General features: G+C 32.3%; 2 protein-coding genes across 2 annotated transcripts in view; both read left to right on the forward strand.

Annotated features, from left to right (window-relative positions):
- The window catches only part of LOC124927128 (probable transcription factor At4g00390), a 40211-nt gene extending 27660 nt beyond the window's left edge, over positions 1–12551 (forward strand). The window contains exons 2-3 of the mRNA XM_047467483.1: positions 11047–11054; positions 12470–12551. Of these exons, the coding sequence (XP_047323439.1) occupies positions 11047–11053 (7 nt within the window). The 3' untranslated portion in view covers position 11054; positions 12470–12551. The remainder of the gene's footprint in view (positions 1–11046; positions 11055–12469) is intronic.
- On the forward strand, positions 11214–12612 carry LOC124927130. The gene is made up of 2 exons (XM_047467484.1): positions 11214–11659; positions 12453–12612. The coding sequence occupies exons 1-2, from the start codon at positions 11298–11300 to the stop codon at positions 12481–12483; spliced, it is 393 nt and encodes a 130-aa protein (XP_047323440.1). The 5' UTR covers positions 11214–11297; the 3' UTR covers positions 12484–12612.
- The last annotated feature ends 6707 nt before the right edge of the window (positions 12613–19319 follow it).

Consider the following 19319-nt stretch of genomic DNA (forward strand, 5'->3'; position numbering starts at 1 on the left):
AAAATTGACATTCTTCCCAATATTATTTGCATGTTAAAAACTAAATATGACAAATTTAATAAAATTACCAAATAAAAAATAAATAAACAGATAGTAATATTAAAAAAAGTAGTCATAAGACAGACAGGGATCGATGAGCTGATCATTCTTGGTATGGCTCCTCCTCGTGATCCTCGCGTCTGTCCTCATTGGCGCCTGCCTGCCTGCCTGTGTTGATTGATTTCGTCCGGCCAGCGATTCAGAGGTTGCCGATCTGATGATGCATTATTTGCAGTTTCCCAAAGGGGCTCCTGTCGTTTGTGATAGAGGAAAGGGAAAAGAGCAGATGATGAACAAGGCAAAAGGATGTGCTCGGTCGTCTGTATGATTTGAGATATTTTGGGTCTAGGTCCTTTATTGTGCGGCCGGCCTAGTTTGGCGTGTTATTCTTCTTTTTCTTAGTAACAACATTAATGGATATAAATAATTTATTAAAACCGAATAGTCAAAAACAAAATCTCCTTGATTTGTTCAATTGTCATCATTACTTAAAATTATTAGTGTAAAGACTCATAACTCATTAATAAATCATAATAACTCATGGCCACGAGCACGAATCTTTATACTAATTAATGTCCTCGTCTGAAAAACCAAAAATTTAATTTGAAGTGGTTTAAATTATTATATGTAAAAATAAAAATAAAATAAACTAATAAACTTTCAAAATTATTTTGGTTTACGGCACAATGTCGCTAGCAAAATAGAATACAACACAAGATAGACTTTCTTTAAAAAATAAAAACAGTCTTGTATCAAAAATTGTAAATATTAATAAACGACATAATTGTCATTTGATGACAACGGGTACCCTACTTGTCGAATAATAAAGTACCCAAACCCGATTTACATTTTACTATCTGACCCCGAATTTCATTACCTGATTAAAAAACTAATTATTAGATTATAAAGTTAGAAGAATAAAAAAACATAAATAATTTTAAAATTAATAATATCGAAATATTAAAAATAATTACCTACATATACTTATTTGGTAAGCTATTACAAAAAAATTAAAATAAAAATTAAAAAAGAATGAAAAATTGAATATAAAAATTAATGAGAGGATGTAATATTTTGATAAAGTAAGTTGTAAATAAAGATTTAAGTAGAGAATATTTTATTGGTAATATAAAAAGTTTAAAGATGGATTGGAGTGTATTTATGATAAAGATATTTGGAGTGAAGTGTGGATAAGATTAATTTAAATGATGTATTTATGAGAGGGTTATAATGATGAATAATTTGAAAAGTGATATAAATTTTAATAAAAATAAAGTTGGCTTTTGGTATATAAAAGATTTGGAATCATTTGAAATTGTGAAAACGAAAAGTAAAAATGTTAGAACTTTGGCTTGAGTTGGGAGTGGAAACTTTGAGATGGATTAACTATGGGGAGGAGGAGCAAATAAGTGCAGTGAGAAGAGAGGCTCACTCTCATGAAGGCTTCAGTTTAGAAAAAGAAGTGTGCAACCATGGCTTCTTTATGATGGCTCCAAATGTATGGAACCCGTCAAAGAAGACACTAGGGCGCCCTCTTCGTCTTCTGTCTGATCCTTCTTCTTCGGTCTACGTTACCATTTCTCAACGTCGTCTCAGCCGTTACCTTATTATTGGCAAAGGTTGCACCAACAACAACATGACGGTTACTTTTCTCCTTGTTCGGTTTCATGACACTGATCATCTCTCTTCCTATGACCGTGAATATATCCTGAAACAAATTGTCAGGATGCTAAGGTTATCACCTCAGGATGACAAGGATGCGACGGAGTTCCAAAAACTGCATCCACTTGCCAAACAGAATGGTTTCGGTCGTCTTTTTCGCTCTCCAACACTATTTGAAGACGTTATCAAGTCCATTCTTCTTTGCAATTGTAACTGGACCAGGTCATTGCAGATGGCTGAGGCTCTTTGTGGGCTTCAACTGGAACTTGGCACGAGAACAAAATCAAAACTCGGGAATTTCCCTAACCCGGAAGAGCTGGCTGATTTCCGTGAGAGTTTCCTGAAGCAGCGGTGCAACTTGGGTTACAGAGCACTTCATATTATCGAACTGGCTATGAAGATCACGTATGAACATCTCGATCTCGAAGAAATGTTGGCGGTAGAAGAAGAAACAACTGCCTTTAACAAACTAATGGAGCTAAATGGTTTTGGGCCCTTTGTTTGCGCTAATGTGCTCATGTGCATGGGATTCTATATCCGGGTTCCTGTTGACACTGAAACCCGTCGGCATCTATCAGATTACCATTCGATTGATCGGAACGTTGTTAAAACATCCTCCAATGACGTCATTATTGAAGACATTTATGGCAAATATTCTCCTTTTCAATGCCTGGCTTACTGGTTTGAGCTGGTGGACTATTATCAGAAGGAACTTGGACTGAAGTTGAGTGAACTGCCGCATTCCAAGTATGGATCTGTGACAGGTACGTTAATGGCTAAGAAGTTCACCTCCGAAGAAGAATCGACCCCACCGACCAAGATGCAGAAAAAGAAGCAACCCAGGAGATCAAACAAGAAATGGAAATTTGTTTAACTACCTACTTACATCATTCTAAGCAAGCTACTCTTTCAGAAATTTGTAAGGCTCTTAAGCTAGCTAGAACAATTTGATCTCTACTCTACCGATTAAGTATTCTATATATTTTGGTTGTTTATTAATTTTGTTGTTTGATTTATAAATTAGTCGTTCATATATAATTGTTTGTTGTGATTGGTTACAACTTATTTCCTAGCTAGTCTAGGTTAATTAGTTGCTCAAGAATCCAGATTAAGATCTTATCAAAGGTTTGATAATTAAGTTAACAACAGTGTTCTTGAGCTTGATCAGCTCGATCAAGAAATGCTGCTCTTCGATCGATATTAAAACCCATGCATCTAATTAACCAACCAACCACTCGATCGATCCACCTAACGACAACTAGCTAGGAGTAGGATAGAATATTTAATTAAATACTCGAATATCTGTGCTTGTTGTTCCATTTCATGTTCGTCGTTGGATTACAACCAACCAAGCAGTGCATGCAAGGGTGGTTGTACATACGTACGTAGTTAATTTCTAGCTAGCTACGGAGAGATAGAGAAGAAGAAAAAGAGAGGAGTCCAAGGCTGCTTTGCTCAAATCATCGTTGAAGGAAGCCCATGCAGCTCAAAGTCGCTCTCGATCGGTTGACGAATGTTCGAAAAAAGGATCAACATTCATGTCCAGCCACATTTACAAAATTGACAAAATCAGTTATTATAGGTAGCATATATTATGAGTTCTCCAGTTTCCAGTCCTCAGAAATTTTTGGACACCTCAACTTTTTTAGGGTCCAATTTTGCCTTCAAAGTTCCAGTTTCATTTAATTTTAATTATATTCGAAATTTTACAACTTAGACTATCAAACTCTTTTCAAACAGGCCTCTAGACTAGACTTCATCTTTCTCCAGTTTTGACCATAAGTCTTAATTTTGAAATTATTTCTTTCAAAAATATCATTCTTTAATTGATTTGAATATTTAAATTATTTTAGAAAAATCTGAAAAAACACGCATGGTGTTCAAAAATATTATTTAGTGTTGGTTATGAATTTAGTGATATATATATGAAGAAATTAAAGAAAGACACAAGAAGAGAGATATAATTAAGGTGATATTTAGTGTTGGTTGTGAATTGAAATTGAAGATGGTTTCTGTTTATATACTATGGTTTATTTGGAGAGAAATTAAACAATTTTTGATCAAGTTGGTGGGGAGAGAATTTGATCTTTTTATTCTCTCAGCCAAAAATCTGATAGAGAGAAATTTAAAGATGAGCAATAGAATTCAAGTGACTCTGTCTCCTTATCAACCGCATAATCCCCACATACCTTAACACACAAAATGTGAAAATCAAAATTATTACATTTAAGCGTCGGTATATTGTCTTCAACATTTACTCTTTGCGGCGTGTATAATTATGCGCCGAAAAAACTGAGTTGTGTTGCATAGACTCCATAGTTAATGAAACATAGATGGGACCAGCTAGGTCAAAGCTAATACGATGCCTCTGCTTTTGATTTTTTTAAATTGGTACAGTATAAAGTGGTATTTCCAAAACCAAAGTTTAGACCGAGCTCTTTATTCAATTACCTCATATTTCATTCTCTTACATGGTGTTGTGACGCCCTGAAATCCTAATTTCGTGCATCTAATTCAACGTAATATCATAAACGCGGAAGCGCTAGGGTGTCTTTCAAAGGTTGGTGTTGAAATGATTGATATAAAAGTCGGTCCTACGGTCTCGGTCCCTCTTTCCACACGCATCTCCGACACCATGCTCGACTCCAAATCTTCCTTCACTTGTCATAAAAACATGTGGTTGGATACACCTACACCACACAAGCATAGTGAGTCGATAGACTCAGCAAGCATTTTAAAATAATACATAAAAGACATTTAAACTACATTGCATCCATGAGGTTTTTAAGGGAATATCATCATTAGTTCTTGTACAGTTTCATACTTGAGCACATGTTTGGGACCCTAGACCTTGGGAGCTGATCTCCAAGGTGAGGCATCCAACCGTCAATTTCGTCATCACATGAATTTGGAATCCGACTACCAGAGATCATCTTGGTAGCCATCCTCCCATATTCGTCAATTCCTTCATCATGATCACTTTGATTCCATAGCTCTTAACTTAAAAACATCATTATGTAGAAAACCATAGACTTGCAATGAAAATATGCTTTGAAAACATTATGCATCGTTTATATAAAATGCATGAATAAATAGCATTGTGTGAGTTTTAAAAAATATATAAGAAAGAGTGTTTGCCTTAAAGTTCAAATCTGCTAAATGTTGATCTTCATCGGTCGGACCATTCGGTCCTAGTTGCCATCATCCACGGTCCTAGATCTCTGTCAAGACCGTAGATTTTTCGGTCTAAAAATGCTAATTTTTAGGATGTTACACAGTCTGTCTAATTATGGTCCATCTTTCTTAAGTAAGTTGTGCTTAATTTCCTCCTAAATTAATTTCCTTCATTTATATCTTAACTATTAAAAAAAGAATAATTTTATCTCACATCATTTTCTTTCTTGCTATATTTTTTTAACAATTTATTATTGATTAGTTGTATTGGTTTTACCACAATTTACTTAAACTTTAAATAGGGTAGAAATAATGAAATGAGATTAGCGTTTTATCCTCTCAATTTGGTTTAGTTTTTATCAAAATTTTATTGAGAAACTTCCTTGTCTTTTATTTATTTATTTTTTTAATTTTCTTTTTAATCATGATAGTTAATTTTATAATATTCATATAAGTTTTATTAACTTAAAGAGTTGTCTTAAAACGGCTTTCTATTTTGCTTAATTCTTTTATAATTTCAATTGGTGAAAAATATAATTTCAATGTTAACGAATGGTAAAGAAAGGTTGATAGGCTTATAAGAAGTTGATATTATTGACTCTCTCTCCCAGTTTACCCTAGAAAATTACACGCGGTGTTAAATACGAATGGAAAAGAAAGGTTGTCACTTGTCAGGCTTATAAGAAAGTTGATGTTGGACTCTCCCCCATCTACCAATATTTTGAGCCTTCAAGGAGGTTTATCTGTGTGTTGAGTAGTCTATGAGATTAAATTCAAATAATGTAATTTTGGTATTTTAAGAGATAAATAAATTAATTAGATTGATGACGTGATAGTTGGATTTTGAGATAAAAATTGTGTTTTATTCTAATAAAATATTCATCAAACAAGCTCAAAGCCCAAAGAGAGAGAAATGGTTAGTTAATAATTTAGAGAGGATGTGAGTAGTTTAGAAAAATGAATGGTAATTTAGGAAAATTTGTTTAAAACATGGGTAGAACAAGAAATGGTTCCCCTGAAAATGTAAGGTATAAAAAATTAATTATTTCATATAATAAATCAAAAGTAATGAAGATAGAATGAAAAGTTAATGATTGTTTTCAATGACTCTAATTTTGATGTCAGATTTTGACGTTTAACTTATGTCAAGCACTTGTCTCAATGTAAGTGGGTAAATTATTTTAAATTTTAATTAGTTGTATTATAATGTCGTTTATATTTAAAATTTAAATTTTATAAAAAAAAATATAAACATATTTTTGTTTAGTTAATTAATTAATTAAATAATTATAGTTAAACAAAATACGATCAAATGTTAAACTTTGGATAAAATCCTACAAAATCAAATCATTCACTCAATGCATCAACACGTGTATTTGTTTAGATCAAATATATCGATTGAATTATTCTTTTACTTTCTATTTATTAATTAGAATATTTTTATTATATTTTAGTGAAATTTAAAATATAAATATATAATAGTTTATTAATTAAAAACTAAAATATTTTTTTATAAATAATTATTTTCTCAAAACTCAACCAAAAAAAAAAAAATCTATTTCATCATCAAATAAGTTTTTTGATCTCTTTCAAAACTTCAAACATATCTAGACTCCTTTCAAGTTTGCTTCATTTTTATTGTTAATATTTATTTTTAATTAGTATTTTAACTTTTATTATTTATTTTATATTTATCTTATCATTATTGTTAATTTTTTTATTTTGAGTATTTAAATTTTTTTATTCATTTTATTTAAGTATAAAAATAACATTATAAAATTATTCAACCATACTAATTTATTTAATAATTTAACCAACTATTATAATGATTTAGAGATTGAATGAACAAGATAATGAGGAATTGTTCGTAATAAAATTATATGGCTCTAAAGCTTGTTTGGTAGAAGTTATTTAAAAAATTTAAAGAAAAAAAAATTATAATTTGTGATGTTTTTAAAGGAGTGAGATGATTTTTTTTTCTAAAAAGATTTAAAGGATAAAATAAAAATAGTAATTTTAAATAAAATGTATTTTAGTATTTTATTGATGAACTAGGGAGATAAATAATGATTAAATTTTGTGGGTTTGTTCGATGCTACATACCCCTAAATCCATTCACTAATTAACACAGGTCAATCATAAAATTGGTTTCTCACCATCAGTTCATAAACTTAACTATAATTGAAAATTTAATGGAAAACTAATATATTAAATTATTATAGATTTTGTTGTAACGAACAAATAACATAATAATTTTAAATTATTATTAATTAAATATATATGTATTAAATTATTATATCATATATATTATAATAATTTATGAATGTTATATATATAAAGAGAGGAAGGATAAACTATTTGAAAAAATTAGCGAAATCAAGTCCACGCCCGGTTGTCCCTATGTCTTGAAACGCTCATTTCCGGACAAAAAAACCTTTCAGAACATTTTTTATTTTTTCTCTCCTGTCCAGTGCATTTAATGATATATTTAAAATTTTCTTTCTTTTACCCAAATGACATGTTTATTTTCTCTTACTTTTTAGCTGAGTTTATTATTTTTCATATATATATATATATATATATATATATATATTTAATTAATAATAATTTAAAATTAAAATGTTATTAGATTTTAATATATATATAGCCAGAATTACAAATTGAGGCTTTTTATTGAGTGTTAATTGTAATAACGGACCTCTAATTTAAAACCTCACAAATTGGGCCTTTTCATTGTCAATTTTTACAAAATAAGGAATCTCACTAACGAAAATAGATGTCTGTTAAAAATAAATTAGGTGGCATTTATATTTATAAAAAAATAAAGAGAGGTGTCCTATACATGGCAATTTAATTTAATTTAATAATTGTTATTATCAAACAAATTTATTCATTCAAATAAAAATAAAAATAATTTACATTCTTCTCTCACAATACACACGTCTTCCTCCCTCCAGGTAAACCCTTTCATCTCCATTTCTCCAGGTAAACCATCATTTCCATTTCTCCATTATTTCTCAGTCCATCCCATTCTTTTCAGTAAGTCGCCCGCTCCATTCCTTTTAATAATCCTCCGCCCGCAACCTGCCTCCGCCATCGATCATTCCTCCCGCAACCTGCCTCCACCATCGACCATTCCTCAGGTAAACAATCATCTTTTTTATGATTCATGTTTGATTTTTCACGTTTTTCACGTTTCTTCCTTTCTTCAATCTCTTAATCGCAAAAACAAAAGATGACATTAACAAATTCATGTTTAAACCCTAAACTATTATTTGTCAGATTTATAATGTCTTCTCCCAATGTCCTTTTCAAAGTTATATGTCAAGTGTTTATTGTTATTGTGGTTTACAATGTCCGATTTGGACAGCCCTGAGAGAAACTTCAAACCTTGGAAGAAGATTTGTAGGATGTCCAAATTACAAGGTAATTTTTTGTTTATTCAGTTATTCATTTTTCATTTCAATAATTGTTACATTTTTGTAGAATGGAGGTTGTCGCTTCTTTAAATTTGTGGAACCTCAATTAAGTGAAAGGACTCTTCAACTTTTCAAAGAATTGAAAGATAGATTCTTTTAATGAAAAATCTGTCAAGATTCAATAATTGGAAGAAAAGATTGAAGCAATGAAGTGCAAAGAAAGAAAAGAGAACAAATGGAAGAAATGGAAGATCTATGTTGTATTTGCTGATATGTTGCTCTTTTATATGTATTTGTGTTTGTAAGTTGAAATTGTGTGTTGTGGATCAACAATAATAGAAATTCAATTCAAATATACACATCATACATCACCTTGTTTGAGCATTTAATTTACAAATATTGATTGATTGCAAACTCTTCTGCAATGAGTAATCAATTGGACGTGATGTATCATCAAAAATAACATAATTTATATTGAAAATATATCTTTTATTATTTGAATAAATTTAAATTTATTAGAAAAGGATAATAATAATTAGAAATAATGAAAATTTAATAAATGACACAAATTTTAATGTAATACTATACCTTAAAAATCAAATCAACATAGAATGTTCAAATACGCCATAATTAAACAACAAATACCTGTATAATTCAAAAATGAAAACACATGTCAAAGTAAACTTTATCAATATATTTGAAAAGAAATTTAAAAAAGTCTTAATTTATTGAAACAACCCATTGAATGTATTGCATTAATAACCCAAAATGGGGCAGAAATCTCAACATTTTTTTTTGTTTGAAGAATGAAAAAATGACATAGTAGACTCTTAGGCTTCTTGACCATTGAGATGTATTTATTGAATAATAAGACAGAAAAAGTTTTTTTCTTTTTCTAGATGTGTTGAGAGGTTCTGTTTATCTATTATAAACTAATTAAATTAGGACATGAAATATAATGACGAATATTAACTATGACTTTATTGTAAAAAATTATTATTATTATTTTTTTTTTGGAAATTATATTTTGTTGTTAGAAAACTATTATTCAAATTTAATAAGACTATTGGGAGCGGAGAAATTTTTATTTTATTTTTTTAATTATTAAAAAAACTTTCAAACGTTTGTCAATTTTTTTTTAAATTTGTAAGAAACTTGAATAAACCGAACTAAAAAACTCGAATAACCTGAAAATCGAACTGATGAACACCCCTATCGGGTGGTGGGTGGTTTGTCGAGTGTAAGGTCAGAATTAGTGGTTGGTTTGACGAGCAATTAAAAGTGTGAGGTCACGAGATGGAGGTCAGGTGGTGGATGGTTTGTCGAGTGTGAGGTCAGAATTAGTGGTTAGTACGTATGACGAACATTTAAAAATGTGAGGTCACGAGATGAAGATTGGGTGATGAGTGGTTTGTCGAGTGTGAGGTTGGAATTAGTGGTTGGTTTGACGAGCATTTGAAAGTGTGAGGTCACGAGATGGAGGTCGGGTGGGGGTGGTTTATCGAGTGTGAGGTTAGGAATTAATGGTTCGTTTGACGAGCATTTAAAAGTGTGAGGTCACAAGATGGAGGTCGGGTGATGGGTGGTTTGTCGAGCGTGAGGGCGGAATTAGTGGCTGGTATGACGAACATTTGAAAATGTGAGGTCACGAGATGAAGGTCGAGTAGTGGGTGGTTTGTCGAGTGTGATGTCGAAATTAGTAGTTGGTTTAACGAGCATTTGAAAGTGTGAGGTCACGAAATGGAGGTCGGATGGTAGGTGTTTGTCGAGTGTGAGGTTAGAAAATAATGATTGATTTGACGAGCATTTAAAAGTGTGAGGTCACGAGATGAAGGTTGGGTGGTGGGTTGTTTGTTGAATGTGAGGTCGGAATTAGTGTTGGTATGACAAACATTTGAAAATGTGAGGTCACGGGATGAAGGTCGTGTGGTGGGTGATTTGATATTAATATTAAGTTTAAGATTAAACTTAATTTTATCTAAAATATTTATAAATAAATAATATTTTATATATATATTTATTTGGAATTCATGTTAGTTTAATAAATAAATAAATGAGTTATTTAAATTATTTTATTAAATGATAGGTGAAATATTTTTTTTTAAAATATTAATATTGAATGAAAAGATATTTTTATTTTAAAAAATAAAATAAAATATTTATAAATTGATTGATAAACTAAGAATAAGAATGGTAAATAATTTAAAGAGTACTTGCCAAACAAACAATGCCTTAAGAGAATATGAAAAGACAAATGGCAATTAATAAATAATCTTGTCACCGCCATTTCTTTTTCCGGTTACTGCAAAAAGGTTATAACCCCATCTCTTCAAATCAATCGCATGCATAAACCCTCCTACCGACCACCGACGAAGAAAGACGATGACGCCAAGAAGCAGAAATCGATCTGTAGCTCAGGCCGCCGCCGAGAAAGAAAGACAAGAAGGTTCTTCTGATATGGAATCAGAAGGAGTCGAGGCTACTCCGCCTCCACCAAAGCAACTGGCTTCCGTCTCACAATCCAAAGGGTCCAAAGGGGTAAGTAAGTTTTCTTTAAAGATGAAGAGATCTTCTCATACGAAGAAGAAGAAATTTAGGTCTGGAGGTGCTTCGTCTAAGAAGAAAAGGGATAAGAAGAAGGAACAGGAAGTTGAAGAGGATCAACTTCTTTCAGTGAATCCAGTAGTAGTAGTCTCTCCCTTTGACACCGATTCCCAATCCGAAGGGATTCCTCAGAAATCTCCTTCAAAAGCTCCTAGGAGAGAAAAGAAGAAGAAGAAGAAGGAACATACCGCCAACGAAGCTAACGAAGCTGTAGGTGAGAAGCTTATTACGAAAAAGCCTCTGTTTCAAAGGTTATGGAGTGAGTCAGATATATGTACACTACTGAAAGGATTGGTTGGGTATGCTGAAGAGAAAGGGATTCATCCTGTTTCGGCCGACAAGATTGGTTTTCACAATTATATCAAAGACTCACTTGATATAGAAGTTACCATAAGTCAAATGTTTGAAAAGATAAGGAGATTGAAGAAGAAATATGAGACAAATCTTATGAAAGGAAGGAATGGAGTTGATAAAAAATTCTCAACAGCTCACGATTTGGAAGTTTATGAATTGTCAGCAGGGGTTTGGGGGAAAGGTAAAAATGTTGAGGTTAATGCTAACATAGGTTTGAAGAATATGGAGGAGACTGATGAGAATAAAGGAGAAGGTGGAGGCTTAAAGATGATGTTGAGGAGTGCTGTGAAGAAAGACATGAAAAAGATGATGAAGAAATTAACAGTGAAGGAGGTTGAACATTTCCTTCAACAACTTGATCTTGAACATAAACGGGCAACTCTTAAGTACCAAGTCCTATTAAGCAAGTAATCTTTCTTACCTTTTCTATTTCAGCAAATACATATCTTCTTCTGTTGTAGTCATTCTTGTATTATTTTTATTAAGTTCCTTTTCTACATTGATCAAGCAAAATGAATTCAGAGTGATGAATCTAATAATCTAATAACCTGGTGATGAAATGAGATTCTACTGTTAGTCTTGAAGTAGTAGAGGTAATAATGCTTGATTGGTTGAATTGAGACATTTAGAAGACACATGATTCTTTTACTCTTTTTTTTGTTTTGTTTTTGTTTTTGTTTTGTTGCTTATATAGTTGAAACACACTAAGACTTTGTCATCTGTTTATTGAGTTGAGAGATTTGTTTATTGAGTTGAGAGACAGTTAGGAGACCATGATTCTTTTACTCTTCTTTTGTTGTTGTGTTTTTGTTTTGCTGCTTACATAGTTGAAACACTAAGGCTTTGTCATTTGTTTAGGTGCATCATTAGGGGTTGGTACTCTTATTTAGTGCAAATATATCATCTTCTCTTCTTCTTCATGATGTTGGTTGCTTCTGATTTAGATGATGATAATGAATGATTCAAGAATTCAACTCAGTTGTTATAGATAGGTTAGACAATTAGAAGAAATAACTTGTTTACCTTTTCATAACCCCAAACAAACAATAGGGTTATTTGAAATAATGAAGTGACCATGGCTGCATTCTTTTAGGCTTTGTTTGTTTGTTTGTAGCAGCTATATATTTTCAAGATATATATTATTTAAACTCACATATTGTTCTTCAAATAAGTGACTAATGGAAACTTTTATGTTTACAGATCCCAGGCCACCAAGACCACCAAGAGATGAGATCCATAAGGCTTTGCCCTACTACTAATGTTTTTGGTGTTAAAATGATGGGGAAACACTTATTATCCAACTTTATAATATGATGTTCTTTTGATTTTTGAGGAAATATTATTACTGGCTACATTAAACAATTAGTGTTATTATTATCTTACTTTTTTAATGGCTCATCTTTTATGTTTTGCTTATTCTTTTTTATTATTATTTATATTTAGAGTTTAGTAGGGATATTACTAACAATATATTTTTATCCAACACCGGATCTTCTTAGTTCAAATAATAGAAAGATATATTTTTAAATAACTTATTTACCCTTTCATAACCCCAAACAAACAATAGGGTTATTAGATTATTATATTAAAAACTTGAATTTGAATTTAAATAATAAAAGAGGCTGGTTCGGAAAGTTGAACAGGTAGATGTGTATTGACATTTTATTTGTAGAAACATTCATATTTTAGATGTAAATTTCACCCTAATTTATGAAATTAGGCCATCCAATGGTGGTTGGATGTTATTATCATATTCTTATAAGATGGACTTCATCCAACAAATTGATGTATACCATTTATCATAATTAAAATCATTCTCTTTTGAATATATTTTTTAGTTGTTATGGAGATTTTCCTCTATTATTGTATTGTCTAGTAAAGAATTGAATAAATCAATGATTAATCTAAGCTTTTTTATAATAGATTTTTAGGATTTGTTTGAATTTTTTTTTAATTTCTTATTTTATCATTAAATTACTAATTTTATAAACTAAAATTATTTTACTTTATTTGAATTAAATTTAAATATTAAATTAAAAATTATGTTTAATAAATAAACTAATTGAAACCCAAATAATTTTCTCATTTATCAAACAAGATTTGTTTTAGATAAAAAAAAATATAGCAAAACAAGCTCATAAAGATTTTGTTTGAAACACTATGAATATATAGAATATATACAAGTTGCTTATTAAAGTTAAAACCTTAGCCCCAAGATTTTTCTGTATATTAAAAATGAGAATTAAGTATCATGGGATGAATGAGTCACAAGACTTTAATGTTAATCACATTTGATTATGTTTAAATTTATTATAGAGAAATTATTAATATTATTTTGTAATTGAATTAGATTAATATTTATTATTATTATATTTTATTTAATTAAAAATACAAAATATTATTATTATATATTATAATTATTTAAAATATATAAAATATTGAAATGTATACTATATAATTTAATAAAATATAAACATCTAATATTTTATTATATTAATTATATATATATATATATATTAAGTACGTAAAAAAAATTAGTTGAATGAATAACTTTGTAATTCAAGATTTAATGGCGTTAAGATTAATATATTTGGTTTTCCATTCGATTCGAAAGATGATGAAAACCCCCATCGACTATTTAATACAGTTGGTCTACGAACTATAGTTGCATGAAATTAATGTATATGTAAAACGTTCAGCTGCACAAGGACGCAAAACTCTTCGATTATCTCGCATAGCTGGTCTTCGAACCATAAAAAGCTTGAGATCATTACACCGTGTTCATCAATCCGTAGAATAATGAAAACATTTTGTCTATTTCATATGGCTGGTCTCTTCAGACCGTAATAGTTTGAGATTAATACACCATTTTTATCAGTCCCAAGGATGACACAAAACCACGTGCAACGTTTTCACTAGTGAAAAAATAGCTTTCTGTAACGATGCTTAGTAACGGCGGTCAAACGCCCTTACTGAAGATTTTTATCTGTAACGGCTATTAAAGACCGTTACTGTTATAAATATATCTGTAACGGCTATTGAAGACCGTTACTGAAAGAAGGAAACAGTAACGGACTTAAACAAGAACCGTTACAGATAATAGTTGTTTGAATCTTTTTTTTCGAACTAGAGGTATCAGTAACGGCAATTAGAAACCGTTACTGATACGGCTTCACTTTACAGTTTCTGGAATTGGTTATCAGTAACGGTTTTCTAAATAACCGTTACTAATTGCATATTTGTAACGGTTTAGCAATAACCGTTACAAATATGAAGCCGTCTTTTCATTTTCTCCTACACTATCTGTAACGGTTTAGAAACAACCGTTACAGATATGAAGCCGTCTTTTCATCTTCCTTCCACTATCTGTAACGGTGTGGGATAAAACCGTTACAGATACGGCTTCACTTTACAGTTTTTGGGATTGGTTATCAGTAACGGTTTTCTGAAGAGCCGTTACTAATGTATTATCTGTAACGGCTATTGCTAAACCGTTACAGATATGGTAAAAAGAAATTAAAACGGCGGTTAGCTATCTGTAACGGTTTTATCTATAACCGTTACAGATAGATTAATGTAAACCCGCGAACAACTTCTTCTTTCTTTTCTTTCTTTTTCTTTCTTCTTCTTTCTTTTCTTTCTTCCTCCGCGCTTTCTCCTCTTCTTCCCGATCAGTCGCCTCCCTTGTTGAAGTCGCCGCCCGTGAAGTCGCCGCCCGTGTTGAAGTCGTCGCCAGGTAAGTCTTCTTCCCCTTTTCTTCTCTCCGTCGTTCCGCCGCGCGTTCTGCCGTTCAACCGTTCATCGCCGATCATCGTTCTTCAATCCAACAGGTGAGTAAGACTATTTCTTCCTCTAATTATGATTCTGTGATAGATTTAGTAAAAATCTAATGGTTGATTTTCATACCCTATTGGTTCTATTTGGTTTCTGCTATTCTATTTGGTTTCTGCTATTCTGTTTGATTTCTGCTATTTTGATTTCTTCTATTAAGGTTTGTAAAATATTAGAGTTTGCTATCTGAGAATATTGGATAATGACACAGTTGTTAGTGTAGGAGTTTGCACATTAGTTTTGCTATCCAATGGGCATAAAAAGTTAAAAACATATTGCATGAACTCCTTTTTATTACCCCACTAGAAGAAACTGTCTTTTGCCGGTGAAATTGGTTGCATATAATATGCTTATTGTCCTGCAATTTCCAGGATATACATCTTACTTAACCAACTACGTACATATACTCTTTGTTGAAGGCTTGTCAGCACGGATGACACCCATTTGCTGATTCAACTTCTTTATTCAGAATTTAGCTCTTCTGTCTTCAGCCAGAAACTGCCAAGTAAGTTCTAGTTCATAAAACTCACATTTCAACTTTGCTGTTTATAGGTATCAAAGTGGATAATAATACTAATTGCATTTTGTTTACAATAGATAACTTATAACTTAGTAATGTCACGTAATAACTAATAAGTCAGTGTTTAATATTATAGATAAGGTCTACGAAAAGTTCACAATTAAATGCATGAAAAAGATTTGTGAATTTCCATAAAGTATTTTAATTTCTACAAAGAAGACTCTTATTGATTTGATATCAAATTAATTGATCTGTAATTAACTGCACATAATTTGATCTACGGGCAGCTCTTATGTGGACTATTAATGATTTTCCGGCTTATGCAAATTTGTCTGGATGGAGTACAAAGGGTAAATTGGCATGTCCGTCTTGTAATCAGAACACCGCGTCTTTGAGGTTAACAAATTGCCAGAAAGAGTGTTACATGAATCATCGACGATTCCTCCCGTCTAATCATCGATGGCGCAAAGAGACCGATACGTTTGACGGGCATACGGAGCATAGAGATCCTCCTGTACTATTATCGGGTTTCGAAATTCAATTGCAAGCGCGAGATCTAAAGGAAATTTGTTTGACAAAGTACCTGCCTAAGAAAACGAAAGTTATACATGAATCCCGAGGTGATAATTGGAACAAATTCAGTATATTCTTTCAATTGCCTTACTGGAAATCTTTGATGTTGAGACATAATTTGGATGTAATGCATATTGAGAAGAATATATGTGATAGTTTGTTGGGAACTTTAATGAATTTCAAAGAAAAGACCAAGGATGGAATTAAAGCAAGGAAAGATTTGGTCATAATGAACATAAAACATTCCTTACATCCGGTTGAAGTTGATGGTGTTCTTCGGTGTCCGCCGGCCCCCTATGCATTGTCCTCAGAACATAAGAAACGTTTATGTCAGTTTTTGAAAGATATTAAAATGCCCGACGGTTTTTGTTCAAATATTGGGGCGTGTGTAAACATGGAGGAGAAAAAAATATCAGGATTGAAGAGTCACGATTGTCACATTCTATTACAATATCTCCTTCCACTAGCTACACGTGGCCTACTTCCCGATGATGTGTACGATGCCGTGGTGAATTTAGCAAAGTTCTTTCGGTTGCTTTGTCAAAAAAGTTTACAACGCGGGCAATTGGAAACATTACATGACGACATTGTCTTGACACTTTGCAAATTGGAGAAGATCTTTCCACCTTCTTTTTTTGATATAATGGTGCATTTGCCAGTTCATTTAGCTTTTGAAGCTTGTCTTGGAGGGCCCGTTCAGTATCGATGGATGTATCCAGTTGAACAATATATGAGCACACTCAAGAAATACCTTCGAAACAGGAACTTTCCAGAAGGTTCAATCAGCGAGAGTTACCTTTTGAATGAGAGTATGAGCATGTGTGCCCGATATTTGGACGATCAAGAGTCAAATGATGAATCCATAAATACAAGTACAACATTCTCCATTTTCATCACTATGGAAGACTTATCTAATGGCACATCCTACACATATGAACCGGGTGATCGTGAGCGTGCTCATTGGTACATTTTAAAAAATTGTCGCGAATCTGAAGAATATTATAAGTAAGTCCATTAATGTCATTATGAGGTATGATTTAAGAAAGTAATAATTTAATATGTCATTTGCGCAGCGATTTCGTTCAATCATGCCCTCCTAATATTTCCAATGAGGCTCGGGATAAACAATACGTTAGATATTTCCAAGAAAGAGTAAGTAATCGTCTCAAAAATTTTCTTTTTTTAGTATATGACAATTAGTTTAACAATAATTTGTAATGAATATATAGGTGGAGCAACTAACCGATCAATCCGATAGGACAACGAATCTTAAGATTTTAGGACGTGGGCCTACATTGTATGCAAAGAAATATAACTCGTGCAAAATAAATGGGTACAAGTTTAACACTGAAAAACATGACGAGAGCTTGACTACCCAAAATAGCGGGGTTTTGGTTGTTGGTAATAATGGGACCGAGACAATTAACTACTATGGAGTGATCAATGAAATCATAGAAGTGATATTCTTTTGTGGAAGACGAGTGATTCTCTTCAAATGCAAATGGTTTGATGTTTATCACAAAGATCGGGGCATTAAAGTTGATAAGTATGGTTATGTTAGTATAAATATCAACAGGATTCTACAGACTCAATTAAATGAACCATTCATAATGGCAAGCCAAGCACAACAAGTGTTTTACTCTACAGATATGGCATCAAGGCTTGAATGGAAAATTGTGACACCAATAAATCCTCGTTATTCTAATTAAGGTTGAATTAATTTCTATGAAGGGTTACTTGTAAATTTGTCTTATAAACATTACATTCAATATTTGCAGCTATCATGGCTCCTAAAAGAATGCAAGGTAAGAGTTTAAGCAGCGCGCTACACGAGCTTGTACGAAGGACCGAGGAGCATTCAGAAGATCCCGTGCAATTGTGTAACTCTGTCGGGGAAATTGATTTGGACCTTGATGATATTATGAATGTTGATAGTGTACCCAACACTATCCCCGGTGATGATGATGATGATGAGACACAGCCCCCGTCTGAGGAGCAAGATGGAGGTACTTGTGTTTTTGGTTAAGTTAGTTGTTGTGATCCTATATAATTTTTTGTTTAATTTTAGGATCTATTTCGAGAAGGAGACGGGGCAAGAACAAGAATAAAGCTGTTGGTAGATTGCAAGCGGGGCAAAAGATGACTCTTCACTTTAACCCTGTTGATGGTAAACCAATGTGCGAGAATAGGACAGCTTGGTCGAGGCATATTGGGAGTGTCATTCGAGACTCCAATGCACTACCCCATAGGACTTTGCGTTGGTCGGACCTGAGCTCCACACAGCTAGATCACATATGGATGGCTATCACGGTATATAACTTTTTATATTATTAAGTCCATTATGTATTCAACACAATCTATAATCGTATTTTAATGTTAACTATTTAGGATCCTTTCGTGGCTGTGGGGGATGACATCAACAAATATCGAAGACAAAGTTTATTTCAAGCCAACAAATTATGGGATAGATGGAGATGTCATTGGAACACCATGTACATTAAATCCCGTGAAGGTGACGAGCAAGCGATTAGGGCAAATCCCCCTCCCGAGATCGAAATTAGTGATTGGAATTATCTACTTGATCGTCGCTTTCTCACGCCGGAATTCAAGGTAAATTAATGTGTTTATAAATAGCTCTTACATTAATCATTCATTAAACACAAATGTTTTCTTATTTGCAGAAAACAAGTGCTGTGAATGCGCAAAATAGGTCGCATGTTGTTTACAAGAATCATGCGGGCAGCATCTCATTTTCGCAAGTGGAGAAGCAAATGGTTCGTTTTATCATTGAATAACAAAGTTTATAATGTTATTACGTTTTTATTAATAATACAATTTGTACAGGAGAAGACTACGGGTACGTCGCCTAATTTTGCAGAATTATTTCTGCACACTCATACAAAGAAACCGACTCTGCAAGATCCAAATCCGGAGGTTCCCCCTATTATTCAAGAAAAAGTGGTAAGTCGTGTTTATTAGTTATATTTCTTTTATTTCTTTTATGTATGTATGTAATCGAATGTAATTTGTGTTTGTAGACTGCCTTGCGAACTGCTATAGAAGAAGACCCGAATAGAAATGAATTGCAGTTGGCTGAGTGCGCTTTCGGGTCTCAGGGACATGGGCGAGTTGTGGGTTTGGGC

Source organism: Impatiens glandulifera, chromosome 2, assembly GCF_907164915.1.
Source record: "Impatiens glandulifera chromosome 2, dImpGla2.1, whole genome shotgun sequence".
Classification (NCBI taxonomy): domain Eukaryota; kingdom Viridiplantae; phylum Streptophyta; class Magnoliopsida; order Ericales; family Balsaminaceae; genus Impatiens; species Impatiens glandulifera.

Bases quoted from the DNA above. Each gene is read 5' to 3' on its own strand.
- LOC124927130 (XM_047467484.1), top strand. From the start codon at position 11,298: ATGTTTGAAAAGATAAGGAGATTGAAGAAGAAATATGAGACAAATCTT. The intron at 11,660-12,452 runs GTAATCTTTCTT...TTATGTTTACAG, and splicing joins TACCAAGTCCTATTAAGCAA to ATCCCAGGCCACCAAGACCA.